The 22,040-nt window shown below is 39.9% G+C and overlaps 1 protein-coding gene across 5 annotated transcripts in view; it reads left to right on the top strand.

Moving 5' to 3' along the window:
- SPPL2A (signal peptide peptidase like 2A) overlaps positions 1–21,300 on the top strand; it is a 30,900-nt gene extending 9,600 nt beyond the window's left edge. Inside the window, exons 4-17 of one of the 5 annotated variants that reach the window (XM_065075876.1) lie at positions 404–493; positions 2,904–3,037; positions 5,059–5,210; positions 5,993–6,089; positions 7,785–7,886; positions 8,557–8,638; positions 8,914–8,988; positions 9,704–9,760; positions 9,918–9,971; positions 10,405–10,504; positions 11,364–11,441; positions 11,765–11,925; positions 14,150–14,185; positions 18,561–21,300. In XM_065075876.1, the coding sequence (XP_064931948.1) occupies positions 404–493; positions 2,904–3,037; positions 5,059–5,210; positions 5,993–6,089; positions 7,785–7,886; positions 8,557–8,638; positions 8,914–8,988; positions 9,704–9,760; positions 9,918–9,971; positions 10,405–10,504; positions 11,364–11,441; positions 11,765–11,925; positions 14,150–14,185; positions 18,561–18,635 (1,293 nt within the window). In that variant the 3' untranslated portion in view covers positions 18,636–21,300. The remainder of the gene's footprint in view (positions 1–403; positions 494–2,903; positions 3,038–5,058; positions 5,211–5,992; positions 6,090–7,784; positions 7,887–8,556; positions 8,639–8,913; positions 8,989–9,703; positions 9,761–9,917; positions 9,972–10,404; positions 10,505–11,363; positions 11,442–11,764; positions 11,926–14,149; positions 14,186–18,560) is intronic. The other 4 variants (XM_065075873.1, XM_065075872.1, XM_065075875.1 and 1 more) reach the window with 4 other exon arrangements.
- Positions 21,301–22,040: the final 740 nt, after the last annotated feature.

Below are 22,040 nucleotides of genomic sequence, written 5' to 3' on the forward strand. Positions count from 1 at the left end.
TTTGGTCTGATGCGGTGTTGTGCAAATTTAGCTGAGAGAAACCCCGAAAGCAGAGGACCTGGCAACGTGTGGGATTCCAGCACAAGTTGTTAACCTTCCACCCAGTCTGTGCTGGCGTGAGCTGCTGTTACTGAGGGCGAGAGGATCATTCCCACTTAGCCCTGTGCAATGCTGTGCTCTATCATCTAAAAGTAGCTACAGCTGAATTGTATCTTTAATCTGTCCCCTGTTTGATTTAAGTACATCTATTTTCATTAACCTTTTGGAAAATGGGATGAATGAGATATTTGTATTTTTTTCTTCCTACAAGTACAGTGAAATTGAAAGGATATTTTGCTTTTAGGGATCTCACCTCCTTTGCAAATAGTCTCAATATACTTACCGCTGGCACTTTCTCTTTTAGTCTCCCATTTCAGATAACAAGACTGATTTTGAAGATGTGACTATTCCAGTTGCTCTTATAAGATATAATGACATAGTAGATATGCAGCTGGTAAGTAATATAACTTCAGCATGTTACAGTTTGTATAAACTTAGGCTTTTGGACAAATAAATACAATAATGTCAAGTCAGATGTGGATGTCTACCTGATTTGAATGTGCATAGGTACACGTGAGGATGCATATTAAGTCATGGAAATGCTGGTCTTCCTAATTCAGGTTAATTCGAGAGAATGATTACTTAGAGCACGAAGAATGGGAAACATAATACCTAACTGGAGGGGGGGTTAATCTTAGAAGTCTTCCTGCTAAACAAGATAAGCAGCCATCCAGTAGACTTGTATACAATCGCAGATGCCTGACCAAGTTGGATTTTGAGGAAGGTGTGAGGGTCATTTTGTCCTTGCCAGATGATGAGCTCTCTCTTTATAGAGCACGACAGCATCTGTTACAGAGCAATTAAGCAGTATAATTGGAGTTTCTGCCGTTGAGTTCATGGTGAGATGCCAAGCGTGTCATTAAATTGTGGTAGTTGTGGTACCTCCTCGACTTTATAAGCAGGGGGTATTTGGGGCTGGTTTTCCGTGACATGTAGTGTAAGGATACAGAATATTGCAGAGGGTTTCAAATAAAACGGTATGTTTTCTTTGGTGTGGCTTTTTCTGTTGTGATTTTGGTTTTGATTTAGTGTTAAATAGCTTTGCCAGGCAGGAGTTGCACTGTCCATGTTTTCCTGTGAATAGCAGGGGCTAGCACTAACCTACGTAGTCTTAGCGTCTTGGGTTCAATTTGCAAGCTCACTTCACCGTTTCTGCTCTTGATCTTCAGAGCTGCCCTGGGAGGTTTTCTGAGGTAAGTAGGCAAACGGGAATTACGCCTAGGTGTACAGGACTTTGGTTTTTTAATGTCTGTTCCCATTAAAGGTTGGTTCTTGCTGAGCATTGACATGACTGAAGGTCTGTGATGACTGTCCTCAGTCTGTCATAGTCTCGATGAACACTCTGTTTTGGTTCAGGTTGTCCTCTGTCTTGAAGTTTGTTCAAGTAAGACAGTTGTTTGCTTAGTTGAGTGGTTTTAAGATATATGCAACTAACATGAAAGGGAACCAGGGCAAGGTTAGATCCATAATGTATTCTGGATATTCTCTGCCCCAGTTTGTTGCCTGGTGCTGCTTGGGCTGCTGTCATGTAGCATCGCTCTGCACAGCGATAGTAATTCACCCAAGTGACTTTGGTAGATGAGTGTGCCAGATGGTGTCTCATACTGCTAGTGAATCAAAGAATTTGGTTTTGTTTTTGTCTTCTCATGAGACTGCCTTTGTCAAAGCAGTGAGGAACTAGACTACAAGTGATCCTTTCCTAGTTCTGATGTAGTTTTTGCCAAAGCCTTCTGTCATGTCGCTGGTAGCTGTTGTTTTGAATGATATGTGCTGCTTAGAAGCTGGCAGCCGTTGTATTCTTCCTACTACAGCTGCATTTCTGTTATAACTCTTTTGAGGCCTCCAACTTTCTCCTTTTATTTAGAAGAGAGAGACAGCACCAGTTGGATGGTAGTAAGGTTGTATAACCATTCTTTGTACTTTTTCATAGAAGGCTTCATCTCAGTTAGCTGTCACCATTTGAGTCAGGTATGTTATGAGCCTTGACAGTTATGTTCCACTTCATATGACTACAATAGTTCACAAGAACTTGATTTTCTTTCTTGTTTTCTTAACTTCCATAACTTCAGCCAAATTAACGATTCTGACTTCTTTAGCCTACAGTAAGGTTAGTATCTGTAATTACATCATTCAGGTGCCGAAATGAACCTGCTGTCTTCACATATGGCCAGTGTATTCCACTACACTACTCAGGTTCCCATTCAGCCTCTCCACTGCCAGTGTGATCTTCCTGTAGCCCAGCCTCCCTGGCGTGGCTTCTCCTCTCTCATTTTTATCCCCCATGCAGGCTGCTAACAGATCTGTTTTTCTGCTTCATCTCTGAAGTCTGTTTTCACTGCAGGATTGGTTTAGGTGTCTTGGCTTACTTTGACCACAGCAGCAAACCTTTCTTCCCTACCACCTTCCATTTCCTGTCAAATTATCATCTTAAATGTCACCTTTCAGTCAAATGGAAGCATCTTGGTTTTGCTTTCTGTGATTCTGTGGGGGATGAAAAGCTTTTGGGCAAGAGGCACAACTTCTGAGAGATAATAGAAAGAAGTACTCTTTTGTCTTGTGGTATCCCTGTGTTTCCGCAGCAGTAGTAATGGGCTTGTTTTCAAACCTGACCATCCTGAAAGTGTTGCTTCTTTACAATGACCAAGGCAGATATATGGGATGTCTTGGGCAGTAAATTGAAAACATTGTTTTCTCTCAGCATTGTGTAGGTTAAGAGCACGAAATCATGATGTGCATCTTGTTGGAAAATAAGCAATATAATTTATTTGTTGTCCTTATGAACCAACTTTTCTGTTATTTTTCAGACACTTGGAAATAAAGTTAATGTGACTCTGTATTCACCACCTTTGCCGGAGTTTGATTGCAGTATGGTTGTCATCTTCCTAATTGCTGTGTTTACAGTGGCACTAGGAGGCTACTGGAGTGGAGTAGCAGAACTGTAAGTTTGGTAGATGGAACCGCTTAAATTATGTAGACTACAAATGTTGTAAAAACTGTCACTACTATTAGTGAAAAATTATGTTCTTTTAGCTTGGAAGTTAAAAAATTGGAAGATCTGGGTGTGAGTAGCTGCTTTGCCATGAAATGCTTGAGCACTGCAACCTTTGAAAAATCACTGTAGGTTCTTGAGGAACTTTGAGCAGTAGATGGTAACAGTCCCTGAGGGATAATAGCTCTTGGGAGGAGGAATGAGTTAAGGTTTTGAGAAGCTACCACATACTCTATAACTAACATCATCGTACTCCAATATCCATGATATAACGTTGATGTTTTAATGACACCTTTAAAATCCAGTGATCCAAGAGGTACGTATGTCGTTGTATTAATATGTAGTGTCTGCATTGGCAGGATCTGTACATCTGCTCGCTCCCAGCTGGCTGTTGAGCACCCTCTGGGATGTCCCTGCACTGCCCTCCTGTCACCAGGAGCACTGGGAGTGCAGTTTGGTTATGTCTGGGTGGCTCCCGACAGTTAAAGTCCAACCAGGCTTATCAGCTTCAGCTTTGCCTGTTACCTGGTGGTGTAACAGCGGCTCCAGGACCAGGCAGGGGCAGCAGCAGCCCTGGTGCAAATGTGGGGAAACGAGGGGGCATTAGGGGCCTTGCACTGCGCTTGAAGGGCAGGTATGCGGCTTGGTTTTGTGAAGTGAAGCACACTCGGTGCACCGAACTGGTTTAATCTGGGGTTAAGCTGGATGTTGCCGGCCTTCCAGGGCACGGTGTTACTCTGCAGCATTTCTCGGGTGTGTGCATGCGCTAAATGGGCCGCTGTGCGTTGGTACCTGGGGTTCTCAGTGCTTCGCCCCCCAGAACAGCAGGGAGTGGATTGTATGTGATAACAACAGCTTCCTCTTTCCCACTAGTTATGCAAATCATAGTGATTTTTAAAGAGATTAAAGAAGGGGGGGAGTGGTGTTTCTTTTTTTAAAGGTTGGATCTGATTATGCTGCTTTTTTACCCTGCAGTGCTATAGGGTGTGGCTGCGCTGAATGCTAAAACAACTAAATGTGATGCTGTCTCCCATATTGAAAATAGCTAGATGCAATTTTATTAAACTTGTTAAAGTGCACTTTCATACATCTTGGGTGAGCTTTATTTTATTTTTTGAAGCTGCTTACTCAAAGCACGTCCTCTGAGAACGTGATTAATCTAACAAAGTACATTACTCCTGTGGGTTTTTCTCTTTTGAAGGAAGCTGAATCCAGCATTTTGTAGGTTGGTCCTGGGATTTGTTAGGAACACGCTATCTGATGGGCAAGTTGCACTGCTGTTTGTACTAAAGAGTACTAGGGCTATCTGCTCAAAGAACAAACACAACAATTTAAGTCTCCTTATTTTGCATGGTGAGGTATAAATATGGAGTTTGTATGCACAGAAATCTTACTCCCCAGTTACACCCCCTCTCTTTCACTTACTCTGTAATTATGAGGTACGAGGGTAAAAGAACTAGTACTTAGCTTCATTCTACTAACAGGAATGGGTTTTGCAGACACTTAATGTCTGTTAGTGGAGGTTTGAAAACATTGTGTCATTCCCATTATTTTGATTTATCATAGATGAGTCTATCAGATTAACTGCATTTAACCCAATAAACGTTGTGGTCAGAGGTGATGGGCTAATAGAGTTGAGTGTGCATCCTGAAAAGGTGTTTAAGAGTTTTGATATTGGTGTGATTTTCCTCACATAGATCAGGGATTTTACTCTTTAGTGACCACACAACTGGAAAGGAGGGCAGTTAACGATCTTTTTCCTGTGGTGTATGCTGCCTTAGAAGTGCGTATCTTCATTAAATATTGAGAGAAACTCCAACAATAAGCATACCATTTTTCTGTAGTTGTTAAGTCTAATAATGGGATGAAGGATTAAACTGAAATGCTATGAGTCTAAATGCTTTATAACCAGCAGTTCTGGTCATAGTGAAGTGTTTTCAGAATCTGTGTGTGTTGTTTTCTTAAAACAGTGAGAATTTGAAAGCAATAGCAAGTCCTGGGGAGAGAGAAACAAGAAGGAAGAAGGAAGAAAATGTCACTTTTACCCCTGTGACAGTTATCTTGTTCGTTGTCATCTGTTGTGTCATGCTGGTCTTACTTTATTTCTTCTACAAATGGCTAGGTAAGGAACAATGGATATTCTAATTTCACTTATTTTTCTGCGTGATCTTGTTAGGTGTCGAAGTCTGAAAAGCTACTTTTCTAAATGAGAATTAGTTTTGTAATTGTTCTCTCCACGTGTGAGTCGAGGGTTGACAAGACGCAGTTGCTACTTAAAAAGAGGGAAACTTTCTTCTACTGGCTTACAAAAGGCTGCCTTGACAGCCTTATTCTGAAGGAAGTAATGGAGAGGAGAGGTGACTATTGACTACTAAAAAAAGCACATTATATATGTTGACATTCTTGGGTGGATGGCAGTGGTAATTTAGTAGTGTTTAGAGTGAAAGCTTTTGTTAGGTGTTGCTGTATTATCATTCCATTTGTGGCTGCAGTGCACTAATTAAGATGAACTGACACTACCATAACGGAGTAAACTCAGGCGTGCTATCAATAAGCTAAATTCTTGAATTATGTCATTTCAGTAAAATGTAGTTTCCAAACTGGTCAGTTTTGTTTGTTTTTAATATTTTTTTTTTTCCCTGCCCTCAAGGGAGGAATTTTTTAAAGTTTTCAATTCAAACGTTTCAAAACTCAGGTCTTTTCTTTCTGAGAACTCTGCTTGTGGCAGGGACGCTCGGAATTCAGACCCCTCTGTAACCAGCTGACCGTAGTCTCCAGTGACTGTACTGTGCTGCAGCTGTTAACAGTTTACCCCAAATGTACTTTGGTGTGTTTGATGCCTGTTTGCTATTTTTTTCTATTGTATTTTGTCGCTGATTCCCTTCTTCCATTCTTTTTATTTAGTGTATGTTATAATAGCAGTCTTCTGCTTGGCATCTGCAATGAGTCTCTACAACTGTCTGGCGGCACTAATGGGAGAAATACCCTTTGGGCAGTGCAGGTATCGTACACCTTTCACTTGTTATAAATATAAGGTTTCTTTTGGGTATTTTCTGGTTGCTACTCAAGCTAGTGTGAGAATACGAGAAGAGTTTAGTATGGGGGATTTTTACAAAAGAAAATTACAAGCTCCTTCAACAGATAAGAAAGGGACCTGTAGCATAATCAAGAGTTAAAATAGGGGTGTGGGAGATTTGCTGCATTATCTTTATTTTAAAGCGTTGCTGTGATAAAATGGAAAGGCTCAGCTTGGCTGTCTGAGCTCAGTTTTACAAAATTCTGATTGCCCGTTTCCTTTGTTCACCAGGGAACTCTGTGAAGGGGGATTCTGCACATACTTTGTTCTCCTGGGGTGGGAACACTGAGGAGTTTCCAACTCTTAATGGACTGTTTTAAGCAAGTACTATGCTATTGGCAGTAGAGGGTTTTTTCCCCTCATGTTACTGTGTATTGTACTTGTGACAGACCAAGTTTTAATGTTTTCCTGTGAAGTAACACGTTGCTCGTGTCCTGTGTGGTAGAATTTAGTGGCCACAGTGTAACTCAGGCAGTGGGTGATCAGTATACAGACGACCTCTGCTTATTCCTCCGGGTTAAATATCCCGCAGGTATTAGTGAGTATGGGAATGTCCCTCTTTTCTTCCCATGTGTCTTCACTTTAAAAACCCCTAACATTCAATGCAACAACTGATATATATATATATTCTTTTTTCCCAAAAGAACAACGCTTATAAGCTTGGAAGTTTAGGATTATGTTTGCTTGTTATTTAGTACAGCATATTAGTGCCAGGTGGTCCAGTAGCCCATCAAAGGTAGAGATCGGTAGAAAAACCAGCAGGTTTTGTGTAAGGTGCAGGACAGGTGTTACTTCCATTACTTATATCAGTTCAAGAACTGTCTCAGAAAATTAAGTAGGCAGTGGAAACAGATATTGGTTCACAATTTTGCAGTGCGTAGTTATTCCGTTTTGAATCTTGTATTACTTGTCGTAAAATCGATTTTTACCACCACTACCCCTTTCTGGAATCTTGACTTGACCATCCCTCACCGGCATAGTTCTGTTGGCATAATTGTTACATGACAGAAATGGATTAAATAAATCCATCTTCTTGCTGCCCTCCCCGGATGTGTTTGCTGAAACAAGGAGTGACCATCTATCCTGGTTTATGCTGGGACAGAGTTAATTTTCTTCCTAGTAGCTGGTGTGGTGCTGTGTTCTGGATTTAGAATGAGAATAATGTTATTAACACACTGAAGTTTGAGTTGCTGAGCGCTCAGGGACTTTGCAGCCTCTCACGCTGGCCCTGCCAGTGAGAAGACAGGGAGCGCACAAGGAGCTGGGAGGGGACAGAGGGGACAGCCGAGCCCAGCTGGCCAGAGGGATATTCCATACCATAGAGCACCCATTTGGGGTGTGAGCGACTGGCTGTGTGGTGTGTAGCTGCCTGCCGGGTTAAACCACACTGCCATCAAAATCCAACTCAGCGTCTCTGGGCACATCTTTAAGGCAGCCTGGAGAAGGAAGGACTGGCACTGCAGTTAGAAGAATAATGTCACTTGAATCCGGGTGCAACAAATGGGCAAAGGCGAAACCCTCAGTAAGGGAACACCACGTCAGCTTAAGGACTTGCGATAGCGCAGGCATCTGTTTTGGCTGTTGCAGGCTTTATTTTTAAATGTAATTATGTTCTTTTAGGATTGCGTGTGGCAACAAAAGCATTGAAGTGAGGCTTGTTTTCCTTGCTGTATTCTGCATAGCAGCAGCTGTTGTCTGGGCAGTGTTTCGAAATGAAGATAGGTAAGTGATGCATTCTGAGTTAAAAGAGTAACTGTCATTAATGAACTTCCCATCGTGTAACTAATCACGGAACATGGCATCCTTCTAAACTCCAGTACTGATTTCAAAAAAGTCTTGAAATAACTTAGGAAGCTTAACAAGCATGGGAATAATAGAGAACAAAGCTATACAAATGAACCGTGTGGTAATTTGGAGTTTCAAACAATTATGAAGATGAGGAAAAACTAGTTTGATTGCTAATGACTGCCACAGAGGAAAAAAGTGCAGAAATAGCAAAGGGTCTTCCTATGGTCCAGTGGAGCACAAATACACAAATATTACAGTACAATCCTAAGTAACATCTGGTGCCAGATGTCAAGTAGAGCTTCCAATCAAGTGAACAATCGTACACGTGAACACCAAGGCCCTGTTTCAGCCTCTGTTCAGCTCATTTTTGCTGTAATACACTGATGAAGAACAGTTACCTATTTATGATCAGAGCCTAGTTGTAAATTGACCATCTCGAAACTAATATTTTTGTGGTTTTGGTAGCAATACTTCCTCAAAACTCATTTCTCACTTTCCAATAAACTTCGTGATCTTGCTGTTTCCAGCAAAATGTAAAATCATTATTGCACTTAGATTCCAGCAGTAATTTGAACAATGTGTAAAAACGTGTTCTTATTTGTAGGTGGGCTTGGATTTTGCAAGATATTTTGGGAGTTGCTTTCTGCCTCAACTTTATTAAAACACTGAAAATGCCCAACTTTAAGGTACTGTAAGTTGCTTACCTTAAGAAAGCATTCTAGTGCCATGAATCTGTGAGTTTAGTAGGTTTTCAATGCTCAAGAGATACTTTAAAACATACAAACCCCCTTACTGTTTTTAATAATTAATAAAAGAAGTGAATCCTGTTCTAAATGCTGTGCCAGAATAAAAAGGCGAGCTGGGGGGGTTTTCTTTGTAACAGGGTGATATGGTAATGATACCAGAATCTAACTGTGCAGTCCTTGAAAACCTATGGTAATACTTTGTTCTCTTTTGCCAGTCCTGTGTGATACTTCTAGGCCTTCTCCTCCTGTACGATGTGTTTTTTGTCTTCATAACACCATTTATCACAAAGGTACGTCTGTGAATTTATCTTTAAAATAAAACCAAAAATGTTGTCTGGACATTAGGGCAGCATTTTTGCCAAACAGATTAGCGTTTTCGATATTCTCGATGCAGAAACACCGACTTCCTTTTCTTTTTCCCCATTTAAGACAGCAGTGGCCCAGATTTTCATCTTGCGTTGCTTGTAGATGTAATGCTTGTGTAGGTGCTGTAAATGTTGTTAAATGACTAAGTTTTCAGCAGTCCCGTGGCCAGAAATAAGCTGTCCCCAGTTTTGTGGCAGAGTGATGAGGAGAAATTCCCGTCCTCCAGTTTTGTTCCTCCTTTTGCTTTCAACCCCCGTGTATTGGAACGTGCGCTCGTACTTTCTGCGGTGCTCATTTGCAGTGTGGTGTGAACTGTGTGCAAGCACACCTCCTTTTATTTTGAAGCAGAAAGCTCACGGCAGAAAAAGCTGACACATTTTTATCTAAACTTCCAGCCACATCTAGTGGATTTGTCATTTGTTCTTCTTTAAAACAGCTCTTTTAGGCTGGACTATGTGTTTTTAATGCAAAGCAATGTGGTGGTATATAATACTGTATGATACTAGTGCCTTCCTTTTGATATTCTGGATTTTTCTAATCCTGAGTCGCAAGATGAAGTAGAAGCAGTTTTTAATAAACGTAGTATGAATGGTTTGGTATATTAAACCACTAACTTTTGAAAAATCACCTTGATTTCAGAATGGGGCAAGTATAATGGTTGAAGTTGCAGCTGGTCCTTTTGGAAACAGTGAAAAGGTATGAATAGTTGTCTTAGCGTGTGCACCATACAAATACTGACATTTTGTAGCTAATTCATAGTGTGCTTTTCAGCATAACTTTCTCACAAAATATAGCCAGCTTCTGCTATTTTCTTTTAAGTATTAAATACCTGTTGACTTGGGTTTGATCCTAGAATGATGGAAACTTGGTGGAAGTCCCTACTGAACGCTCAGCTCCCCATGAGAAAGTAAGGATTGTATTTCAGATACTGGATTTTTAAATTATTCCCTCTGAAAAGACTGTTCTTTTGGGGAAAACCTGACTGTCCAAATTTCTCTTCAGGGCCTGGATATCGTTGATCAATACTCTATAGTTAGGTTAATAATCCAGATTTGTTATTCTCGTTATATGCTTAAACGTTGTTTTAAACTTTTTATTGTGTGTGTGTGCATATTACTTGTAAATCTGAAATTCCAATTTCCCTGTTGCCTTAAGCTTTATCCACTCTCTATGTTGGTTTCTGGTTTTTACTTCAGGTTCTACCTGTTTTGAAGTTCCGCATTAACAATAAATTACCTTAAAACTGTTCAATGATTTAAGCACACAAACAGATATAAAATACAAATAGCCAGGATGCTTTAGAACAGATTTATGTGGGCTTCTGAACTACTGTTTTACAGTTACCTGTGGTTATTAGAGTGCCTAGACTTGACTACTCTGCATCAACACTCTGTGATTTGCCCTTTTCATTGTTGGGTTTTGGAGACATTATTGTCCCAGGTGAGCAAATGTTTTTCGCAGTTGTAACTTACGATTAAATATTTTGGTTTTGATTCTCAACTGACTTAAATTAGAGTTTAGTTCACAAAGTAATTACTAAATCCAAAAAAATATGGCAGTGCAGAATGCAACAAAAGCCATAATATAAGGAAACTTAGTACGTTATAGAACACTTAAGTAGGGGAGTTTTTACTTGTCTGTTGCAATGTATTGTGTAAATACAGGTCCCACAGAGAAATCTAGTTGTCAGTATTAATGAAATCTCATAGAAATCTCACCAAAAGCAAGTATTCTGTGACTTCATAGTGTTTTCATATCCTAGACCACATAATTAGAGGTGAGGTAGCAGAAAATGTATTATCAAGCTTTTCCATCATTCTCAGAAGAGCTGGATTTTGCCGTGGTTGGAGTCTTGAGCGAATTACTTGCAGTCGGGCACAAGGCACCAGCCCGTGAGCAGCGTGCTCCCCCTGTTCCTGCCATTTGTACCGAGGCTAAACTGCTGATTGTTCAGAGCGAGCATTAAAATCCTATCGAAGAACTAAAGCAAGGCTGTTACTCTTCTACATTAGTGCCTCCCAAATTGAAAGTACCACAATGTAATTAGCTTGCTTAAAAAAATGAAACCTTTTAATACCAAGCTCACTTGACTCATATTTGCATTATGGTTCTGATTTTCAAGACTAACCATAGGCTTTCTTAAACTGGTTCTTTGCTTTCCTGAAATAAATGGGAAGAAGATAACAGAGTAATGGGAAGTATTACTAGATATTTTTTTATGCTGCTTTGATTTGGAGGATTGAGGAGAAAGAAATTAATGGCTAAATATTAATCCTCTTTTATTTTTTTAATCTTCAAGGGCTTCTGGTTGCCTATTGTCGAAGATTTGATGTTCAAACAAGTTCATCCTCTATATACTACATCTCCTGTACAATAGGTAAATCGTGATATTTTGGCACTTAATCTTTATGCTAGCTCTTTATTAAATGGCAGAAGTAGGTAGTTTTTCTTCAGGTAAATATTCAATGTTGTCAACAATCTCTTAATCTCATTAATGTGCCTGCCCATATTTAAGGGGAATAATATTCTTTGTGGTAGTCAGTTGCTTGAGAGAGCTTGCAAATACAGAGCAATTATATTATGCAATTATATTAACAAGTAAGATATTGCTTTTAAAAAAATAATAATTCTGGCTTACTAAATGAGTGATTTAAAAATTCAGCTGTTCTTGATTGTGTATGTGTAAATATCTTTTTATAGCTTATGCCATTGGTATGGTGCTGACTTTTGTTGTCTTGGCATTAATGAAGATGGGACAACCTGCCCTTCTTTATCTGGTACCGTGTACACTCATTACTAGCTCGCTTATTGCTTGGAAGCGCAAAGAGATGAAGAAGTTCTGGAAAGGAAGCAATTACCAGGTAGGCTGGATGTCTGGAGTATTTTGGTTTTGATTCCTTGGGGTGTATGCTCCTCTAAGTATTTGGTACTATATCACCACAATCCGATTTTTGCTAGTTTTAATGTTGGATATCTTCTGGAACAAATAAGGAAAAATAGTCTTTACTCTTAGAAAACCTTAGTTTAGTAGTTGAGATGACAGAATAAAGCTTCAGGGAGATGAAACAACTGGTTCAGTACTTATGGGAAAAAGTGATTTGTTCTGGTTTATTTTCTTTGAAAGGTGTTTTTTTTGTGTTTTAACATTGTTCAGATATCATCTTGATGTGGTATAACATGAGTCACTGAACTAAGCATGCAGATTACAATCCGCACTAGTATTGAGAGACAGTTCAAAAAAGTTGATCAGTTAGGATTCTAGAAACTTTCCACGCATCATCATTATCAGGATTACGTGGAGCATTCAGCAACAGAACAGCTGGGTGCTCACAGAGCTGTTTTCTCTCGCAGCACACACTCTGTGCACACTGCCTTGAGTATTCTGCATTTCCCCTGTGCTTCTCTAACGCTGCCCAGGAGCTGCAGTCCTTAAAATCCCTGCAGCTCTCTGCCCGTTGGTGTGCGCGCGTTCCCCACAGCTGGCTGGTAGTGTGCCAGTAGCCATCGTGACCCGGCATTTATCGGAGGACTGATCAGATCACTCTGAATTTGTTTGGGACCTACAATCCAATATGTTTTGAATTGAGCAGCTATCGCCTGTATCCAGGCTGTGTTGAGCTCGGCTCAGAGAATGGATAGTTGGAGGTGGGTGATAGGAAGTTGATCGTGGAAAGCAGCAGCTCCTGCTTTTTCAGCTTCTGGATTGCAAGGTTGAAGTGGATTTTTGTGTTTTAACATTGTTCAGATATCATCTTGATGTGGTATAACATGAGTCACTGAACTAAGCATGCAGATTACAATCCGCACTAGTATTGAGAGACAGTTCAAAAAAGTTGATCAGTTAGGATTCTAGAAACTTTCCATGCATCATCATTATCAGGATTACGTGGAGCCCTGGAAGTCCAGGTGATGGTAAATCTTGTAAAAACTGCATCACGCAGCTCCATTAGCTAAATGCTGCCATTTGTTGAGCTAATATTCAACACCTCCTTCCACTGGAAGGTGGCATGGGATGAAATTACTCGGGAGATCTTCAGCTTTAACTGGATACCCTGTCATTTTGTCTGCAAAAACAACTCTTCTCCTCTCCTAGGTCCAGTGAATAGAAATGTTGCTCTGTAGGTCAGAATTAATTTGGCTTGCTATGTATTTATATACAAATCGGTTATGTTTGCCATTCTAAAACAAACATTGTTGCATAGGTGAAGCCCAGTAACTCTGGGACTGTTAGGGAGAAAAAGGTTTGTAATTTGTTTTCCTCATTTGAGTTCTGAGTAAGATTGGCCTAAGTAAATCTGGCAAGTCTCGTTAGTGACAAAGAGTCCTTGCATTTCTCATAGCAAAACTCACACTGGGAAGAATTATGTTGCCATAGTAGTTATTTCACGTCCTTTCAACTGGTTTCTTGAAGGATTAAAACTGCTCTGAACTTGAGCTTGTTTTGAGGTCAGATTACTTCATTTCTGGCACAATTTAAAATATTCATTTCCACCCCTACTCTACCACCCCGGGTTAGATTTATCTGTGATTGAACACCTGTGTGTAACTTTACTAACTCCTATTTTTCTTCTTTTTGAAGAATTTTTTCTCTATTTTTTCCCGGAGAGTGTTATTCAGGTTGCTCTCTCAGAATGCTGCAGTGTTGATCTTTCTTGTGTCTCGTCCTCCTGCCGTAGAGCTGTAGTTCAAACTGTCCTTATTGAACTTACAAAGAAACATACACACACAAACCCAGGGTTGAAGTTGTCAGGTTTCAGTGCTAATTCTGAGGAGAAAAGATAGAGAAGGGTGACTGAAGACACTCTTGCTACAATGATGGTAACTTGGACTGGAGCAGAGCAGCCCCATGGACAGGGGTGCCCGCCCTGTATAGATTTGCTGTGTCCTCATTGACCCGTGAACCTCGCAGACTTGGTAGAGCAAAGCGCCCCAGGAACAGGGTTACAAGAGAACTTAAAGCATAGCAGGTAACTAAACTTCAGGAATGCTGCTGTTTTAGTATAGCCCATTAGTTAGGTTTTTGAGTTTTGGCTTTTTCTGACTTTTGTCATGTGTGATCTTAATAACGCAATGAATTTTATTTAGGTATCGGACTCCTGCAGGACGCCTTTGCTACAAGGTGTGATTATGGCCTTCTTTTAATGGAACTTTATTAATCATCTTATGGTTTCTTTTTTCCCCTCTGCTTCCTCTTTACATTCGTTTTTGCATATAGCTTCTTTCTAATTTTTCTGAGTAATTCGATAGAAGAGGGTCAAAGTGAAGGCAAGCTATAAATCTGTTTTTATTAGGTTTGTTGTTTTTTTTTAAAAAAAAGGAATACAGGAAAATTTTAAATAAAATACCAATGATTCCCAAGCCTGAAGGCAGGCTTGGTATGTCTCTATAATTTCCCACATCCTTAGGAGTGTCTTAGAATTGGTGTTAGTTCCTCCACTGGTCCCTACATGGAAATCCTTCACCTAATTTCTCTGTGCCACTGTGTTGACATGAAAACCTGCTCAGTGCTCAACAACAATTTTATTGTCCTCTTTTACAATGTTCAGCATTATAATCCGTAATGGTGTCTCCAGTCCCTCTGTCACCGCATTACCCGCGAGTGTCCTTTGTCCCGTACTGTCTCGCAGGGGGATCGGGAGCAGGACTCAAGGATTCAGAGCAGCGTTTGTGGTCTTGCTGCTGCTCAGCTTCCTGACGGCAGCCGGAAGGTTTAACCTGAAGAGGCTTTTGCTCATGGCTGCTAACACTGATGGTATTTATTTTACCTGTCAGCTTCTCAAGCACAGCGTGGAGGGAGCAATGCAAGCTTTCAAATTGCAGCTTCTTGCAGAGCTTAAGCATTTGAATATAATCTTGAAATTATAGTCGTCAGTCTAGAGTTATACATCTATTTATAAAGTGTAGCTTGGCTGCCCTATACACTGCAGACAACCTGGGCTGCCGGTGTCTTAAATTCTGAACTAAAAAGTACTTTCTCATTAGCTTCTTTCTTCTAATAAAGAGTACTTCAACAATTTGAGTCTGATTAAGAAGCTTTAATAATAAAGAAATGAGATAAAAACCCAAGAGGAGATTAGGAAATGGGAGGGGTTGAGTGCCAGTTAGAATCAGATGGCCAGACTGTATTTTTATAACCTAAAATTCTCCCGTGCTGCTGTGTGCACTCAAATTCTTGGGTAGGATTGTTAAATCAGTATTTCAGTTTGTGCTTTATCCCCATGGGTAATACTTGACTCCCCAACATAGTTCTGATGCCCCAGAATTCTTAGCTGAGAGCATTTCTGTGTAACGATGCAGCCCTAAATCCTACTTATGCCGTGTGTGGCTGTTTTATGGAGTTAGTCTCGAGCTGTAATGAGTTGCTGCACAGAAAAACATTTCACTGCAGCACAGGGGTTCCTTGGAAGACTAACGTACCTATTTCCTAACGCCATATGGGCAGTATTGCTGCTGTGAAGCGTATCATAAAGGTTTTTCCTAGGTTTTCTGGTTTGCTTATATTCCTTGTGTATGCCTGCATGGTAAACTGTTTTCATACTTTTTCCCAGTTAATGATTTAATGTAAAAATACATCACTACAATCTATGAAATCATTTTATGAACATCATGAAACATCTAGTGGACTAATGCAACTTGATAGAATAGTCTTGCAACCTTTTAGAGTTTGTAAATTTGAAGTGTTTAGCAAGCTTTTCTCATCTCTTAAAATAATAAATCAAGAGGTTTGGTACAGGCATGTTACACTGCATGCCCCTGCTGTTTAGAACTGCAGTTTAAAATCACATTTTCAGACATGCGAAAATTCCTCGCTGTAAGTTGTTAAGCATTATGTGCATCAGTGTCATCAGTGAATCTTGCAGTCCAGTGTTTGCTCTTTTACAGAGAGAAGTTTGTATTGCCATTTCTAGTTTGGCTCTGTGTGCGATTTGTTTAAAAAAATTATTATTATTATTTATTTTTTAAAAAGTTTTTAATAGTTGACCATGTTAGGAGACAGGTTAAACATAAATGTGCTTTAGTTACAAAGCTATCTTGACCGTCCTTTTTAAAAACTGTCAGGAATTCAGATGTGGGAGAAAAGCTTCTGAATCTCTTTGACTTTAAACGTTCGTCAGCTCTCCACAGCGCACGGTCTGATTCCTTTGGCTCTTTCAAGGCTTGAAACAACAGCTTTGTCCTGGATTTTCGCATGGTGCCTTCATCGTGCTGCTGGCCTTTGTAAGGATCTGTGCAGCTTCTGCTGAGGCTTTGAGGATGGGGTTGTCCTGAGAGAACCTGCAGTTGAGATACGTTAGTGGAAAAAGCTGCTTAATGCAATCTGACACTTTTAGGAAAGCATCTGTTGTCTTTGACTTCAAGTTGTGGACAATCCTTCCGTATGGTGCAGAGATTAGAAACCGGATGAGGTAGCTTTTTGGGGGGGCATCTTGTAACATTTATGTCTATCAAAATAACCCCAAACACCCATTATCGTCTACTAGCCATTTTGGTCTTAACTTAAAAATCTGATATATTAAGCAGAGGCTTTAAAATTCAAATACAGGTAGTATCTCCAGCAAAAGTACATTTTGTGCTGCTCACCTAGTTGTAGTATTAAGAGAAGAACCTTTGACTTTGGGATACGCTGAATTGATGCAAATCGTGTTAACTTTTCCTTCTGGAAGCATCTTGTCAGTTTAATAGGGAAACATTTTACAAAAGGCTGACCAAAAGTACCTGCGCTATGCCAGCTGTTAGTCAGTGCTCCCGGGGACGAAGGAAGGTCCATGGCATTACTTGATGTCGGGTGGTGCTGTGTGGGGGTTTGTTGTTGTTTTTTCCCAGAACAAATACTTCAGTCTTCATTCAAAATAGCAGTTTGACCTCTGTAATTGTAGGCAGTGTTTATTTTTTGCTTTGGGTGACTTTTTATGTGAATTTGTCAAGGATGGTTCTAGATACACTGAAGTGAACACAAGGTTGTTGTTAGGACAGGAGCTTGATATTCCCTGCTGGGCTGAGCGTGTGCTGCTGCTGTTCTCAGGTGCGTTGGCAAGACTAGCGCCTGGATTCTGACACAGGAGAGATGTGAAAGACCTTTTTGGGTTGTAGTCAGGTGAATACCATGGCCACTAGGCTCTCCTAAGCCTTACCCAAGTCGCCGTGGCTGGCTTTGGAGATGGAGCAGTCATCTTGACTTACTGCATGACATGCTGGCGCCTCTTGATTGGGAAACAGCTTGTTGAAGCAAACCTGCTTTCAATGAGGGATGCTTGCGTACCTTGCAGTGACACAATTGTGTTGGTGTAAAAGAGGGCTATGGCAAGAGAAGTTAATGGAACTACTCTCTTTGCCCTACATATAGAATTATGCCCCACCAAAATGCCTATGACACTGCAGTGTCGGAGCCTGGCAGCGGGTGTCAGCAGGACAAGAAAGCAGTTGTGTCCTCATCGCGTGGAAATCCACCCAGCTTAGACCCCAAGCAGTGAGCAGCTGTTTTACAGAAAAACAGGGAGGCTTTTTCCTCCCAGGCAGGATGTGCCGCTATGGAAGAATGTATGTGGGGTTTTCTGCCTTTTGGTGCAGAAAGCATTAAGCCTTTGTCCTAATAATCCTGCCACACTGGGTGTAGCAGCTCCTTCACATGTTCTGCTTTTCAGCATCAGTTTTACCCCTTCTGTATCTTCTCTCAGATGTCAAAACTGTCCCATGCTTGGCCTCTTTCTAATTACGCGTAATTCTAAAGCCCTCACACTGATGGGTCTTGGTTTGCCATGCTAACAAATATGTGTATTACCTCTGTAGTTTATTCAGTGCCTTGTCCCAGGGGGGAAAGCTGAGCCTTCACTGCCCTCTAGGAACACAGCAACAGGCAGAGAAACAGGAAAAGTACAACGTTTTCTTGTGCTATTCCGGTGACCTAATCCGTTACATTAATTGGAAAGCATAATCAATCTATATAATGATCTGGTTTAGATTCTCTTGTGTTGTGGGACTTTACAATTCCATTTCCTTTATCCTTTTTAAAATAAAAGGCAAATTTACAAAGAAGCGTTGCCAATAGAGTGAGTCGTAACTAATTATAAGATAGTCACGAAACGAGAAAGCTTGTTGTTTCTGCTCAAGCTATTGCTTGCTACCTGAAAATGTCAGGTAGGCTCTGAGTCTATTTCCAGTTCTCCAAACCGTTTCTTTGAAAAATTTGTTTAACTCTAATTGTTTTTTTTGTTCTCTGTATTTAATAATTGAGACACTTCTGACTCGTAAGTTTAATTTCATGTAGAGGACTGGATCCTTGTTTGGAGAATACTTTTGTAGTGGAAAGCATTAACTAAGAGAGCTTTGATTTGGCTTGAATACTTTTCTGATCTATAGAGAAATTCTCATCTGTGCGCTGCTAAAATGCACTCTAACACGTTTAATTATATTTCTCTTAGCTAACAAATACTTTGGACCAATGGGGGGAAAAGCAATTTTTCTTGATAAAGAACCATATCTCTCTCTGTTTTTCTAGATGATGGAACACCTCGATTATACAGGAAATGAAGAGAGCACAGCATCAGCCAGTGAACAGCCTGGAGGACAATAGCATGTAGGATCCTGATTTCAAATAGTACTCAAACTTTCTACAAGTGAATTACAGTAAATTTGGTGAAGTTTTACAATAGAGTATTTCCTACTCTGTGTAAAAGGGTTTTCTACTCCCGCATCTCTATTTTTATCGAAAAATATTAATAACATAAAAGTAATCAAAATAGACTTGCATTTTTACAGACAAACTATAGCTAGTAAAACCGTGCCTTATTTCAATTCAAATAAAAGGATATTTTGTATGTGATTTTTCCAAATGTGTTTCTATACAGTATATTTTTATAAAAGTTTCTTGCCCATATCAGTTTGACACATTAAATGTTTTCTTAATTTTGATTAAGACTACTCAAGCTTCATTTAAACAAAAAATGTACAGTACCCTTCATAGGATTCCTTTCCAGATTATGTATGCAAAGTTGGATGGTAATGTGACTGTAGCAACTAAAGAATGAAACTATAGTTCCATTACTACAAGTAATTAAATAAACAGTGTGTACATTATTCTGTATACATTGTAAGCCATAAAACAGATGATGGGGCAAATTCACCTTGGGGTTGTGAGCTTCCCCCCTGTTCCCCTTATAGTATCAGTGGTGTATGCCTTAATTGTGAAAATTGCTCATCTTTGATGCAAGTCTTTGGATGATATACATCACCACCCATTTAAAAACAAATAAAAGGGGGGAGGTACTTGTACAATGGTCTTGGAGACTGGAGTGCAGCTCCTCGAATAGCTGACAAACAAGATGGTGTGAAAGGCAAGTGGGATTTTGTTCAAGAAATGCTATTTGGGGATGGGAAGGTGTGTGAAATGTTCTTCTCCTGCCCATTGAGACCAGGCCTGTATCTGTGAACTCCGTTTGGCTGTGGATCAGTTCAAAAGGATGGGGGAAGACAGGACAGATCTTTGTAGCTTTTGCATCTACACAATATTTCTGTTGTTGTTGTTGTTTTTTGAAACTATTTTTGAAGATTCTTTGCAATTGATAGACAAAACCACAGGTTTGAGTAGCGCTAGTAGTGCTGTGTTAGTTAAGGCCAATGCATGTGTTTAACTCGTTTAATCTTAATTTGTTTTAGCTTTTAAAGACTTGGAAAAGGAGAAAGAGTTTAAATCATTAGTTTGCATTTAGAAGACTTGGAGTGTGTCACTTTTATTTTCTAAGGAAACTGCAAATTGAGGGGGATTAGGCATAGAAAATGTGTATAGCCCTAACGCTAGTTCTTTACACCAAAGAAAATTGGAGAAGGCAACAAGAGGAAACCACCGAGTTCACTTAGTGCTAATGTCAGGTAGTCATTAAAACATTTTTCCTATTCTTCAAATGAATGTCATTCCTATAGCCAGTACAGGTTCAAGAACCCTGGAGAAAACAAGCGAGTAAGCACGCCGGGCAATGGCAGCGCAGGCTTTCCTGCCGCGCCTCACCTAAGTGCCTCAGGGCTCGGCTGAAGGTCACCTCCAGGCGTTTATAGCTAGTTTGGGGCAGGTTGGCTCAGGAGAACTTACCAGATTACATCTAGTTAAGCTAGATCTACTTTGGAAGTATGCTAATCAAGACAATTGTAAATCTATATTGGCAGTTAACAAAGGCTTACTGCAAATTCGCCGCTCTACGTAATTTATGTCGAGTTTAAACTTTTATTCCCAAGAGCCGGGAGCAGACAGACTTACAGCCTGAGTATCAGTTGCTGCTATTCACACAGATTGACTGTGGTGCCAGTTGGTAAGGGTAAGATAACCGCCTTGTTTGCTACTTCCCTAAGAAAACAGAAATTACGCACACTTCTCATATGTTAGTAGTTGCCCCTCTTGACTTTCTTAACCTAAGCTTGAACTGAGAGCTTCAGAATATAATGATCTTGTGCACCATTTTCAATTCTTATTTGACTGGCACTTAATAATAAATCACAGTATACCTCAGTGTTCCAATAGCAGCCTGAAAACTTTTCTTCTGACGTGTTGTCATGCTCTTTGACAAGCCAAATATCTGCCGCAGTTCAATGGTCATGAAGAAGTTGCTGGAAATTCCTGAAAGAGATACAGAAGTCATAGCTCAAAGTCGTGCTCTACTCAGTCCTCAGCAGCTTTGCAGATCTATGTAATATGACTCCTTTTTCTCTTTCGAATCTTCTGCGTGGAGGATTTATTAAATTTTCAGCTATACATGAGGATGGAATCGGCGTAAATAAAGAAGACCTTTGGCAGCAAATGTATTCAGCAGCTGGCTGTGGAAACCCTGTCTTGTTCTGTGCCTAATTGTGCTCCGTGCCTGGTCATGCCTGAGGTTTCACACGTATGTGCTGCAGTTTAATGGGATGTAAACTAACTTTTTTCTTTCAAATGCTTAGGTGCTTTGTTTACAAAAATTAAGAATGGAGTTTAAAATTTTATATAAATAATAGGTTAGTATTGACTACTGAAACGAGGTTTTTATAAGTTCAGTAGAACTGATCGCAACACTTTTAGCAATTTTGAATGTTTTTGATATTAAATTTGTTTGGGTTAAACACTATGTTAAAAGCCTTTTTAGTCATACTTTAATAGAAAAATCTCAGTATTTCCTTGTGTGTTTACTGACAACAGCCCCCTTCCTTATGACTCTTAAGTTATCACTTCAAGAATGTTATTAATAAATGTTACTTGGGGAAAGACAAAGAAAGTTGAGTAATTGTTTTGTTTGGACTCGTCTTTTTCTTACTGTTAATGTTCATGGCAAAACAGTTAACACTTCATAATGCTAAGTAAATTAAAAATTCACTATACATTCCCATAGATGCATAGTTGCAGTTTTTATCCATCCTGCCTGGTGTGTCAGGTTCATGATTGTGTTTGTAAGTACCTGTCTGGTGGTTGTACTCTACTGCTGCCATTATTTTTCATTTTTTTCTTTCTTTTTAAAAGAAAAACTGAAACTTTATCACCACAATTTGGGTTTGATTTTTACTCGGAATAATTCACTTCTACTAAACTGTTTAGATTTAAGCATATTTAAAAGTTGCCTTTGGATTCGTAATGCTTTCAGAAGCTAAAGCACTGTTTGATTTTCAAGTAGCCTGTATAGCACATTTTACTGTGTGAATGACTTCTCTTTCTAATTTTTGAGGAAAGGAGGAGGAGAGCAACTCGGGCTGTTATTACCCCTCTTGTCAGAAGCCAGCGATCAAAGTTCAAGGTTTTGTGTTGCTGAGAGAGGCTGATGATGGAAGCTCAGGTATCTCTGGAATCCCTCTTATTTATAGAGAATGTGCAAGATCCTGTTTCCCTGAACACCGAGGGCATCAAATAGCTGAGAATAGGTTTTTTGCTTGCAGCTCAAAGACCTTTTAACCAAGAAAGTGTTTAGATCAAAGAGCTCCCTTTCAGCTGTCTCACAGCACTGTGCTCACGGGTATTCTGCTG

This window comes from Columba livia, chromosome 11, assembly GCF_036013475.1.
Source record: "Columba livia isolate bColLiv1 breed racing homer chromosome 11, bColLiv1.pat.W.v2, whole genome shotgun sequence".
NCBI lineage: Eukaryota > Metazoa > Chordata > Aves > Columbiformes > Columbidae > Columba > Columba livia.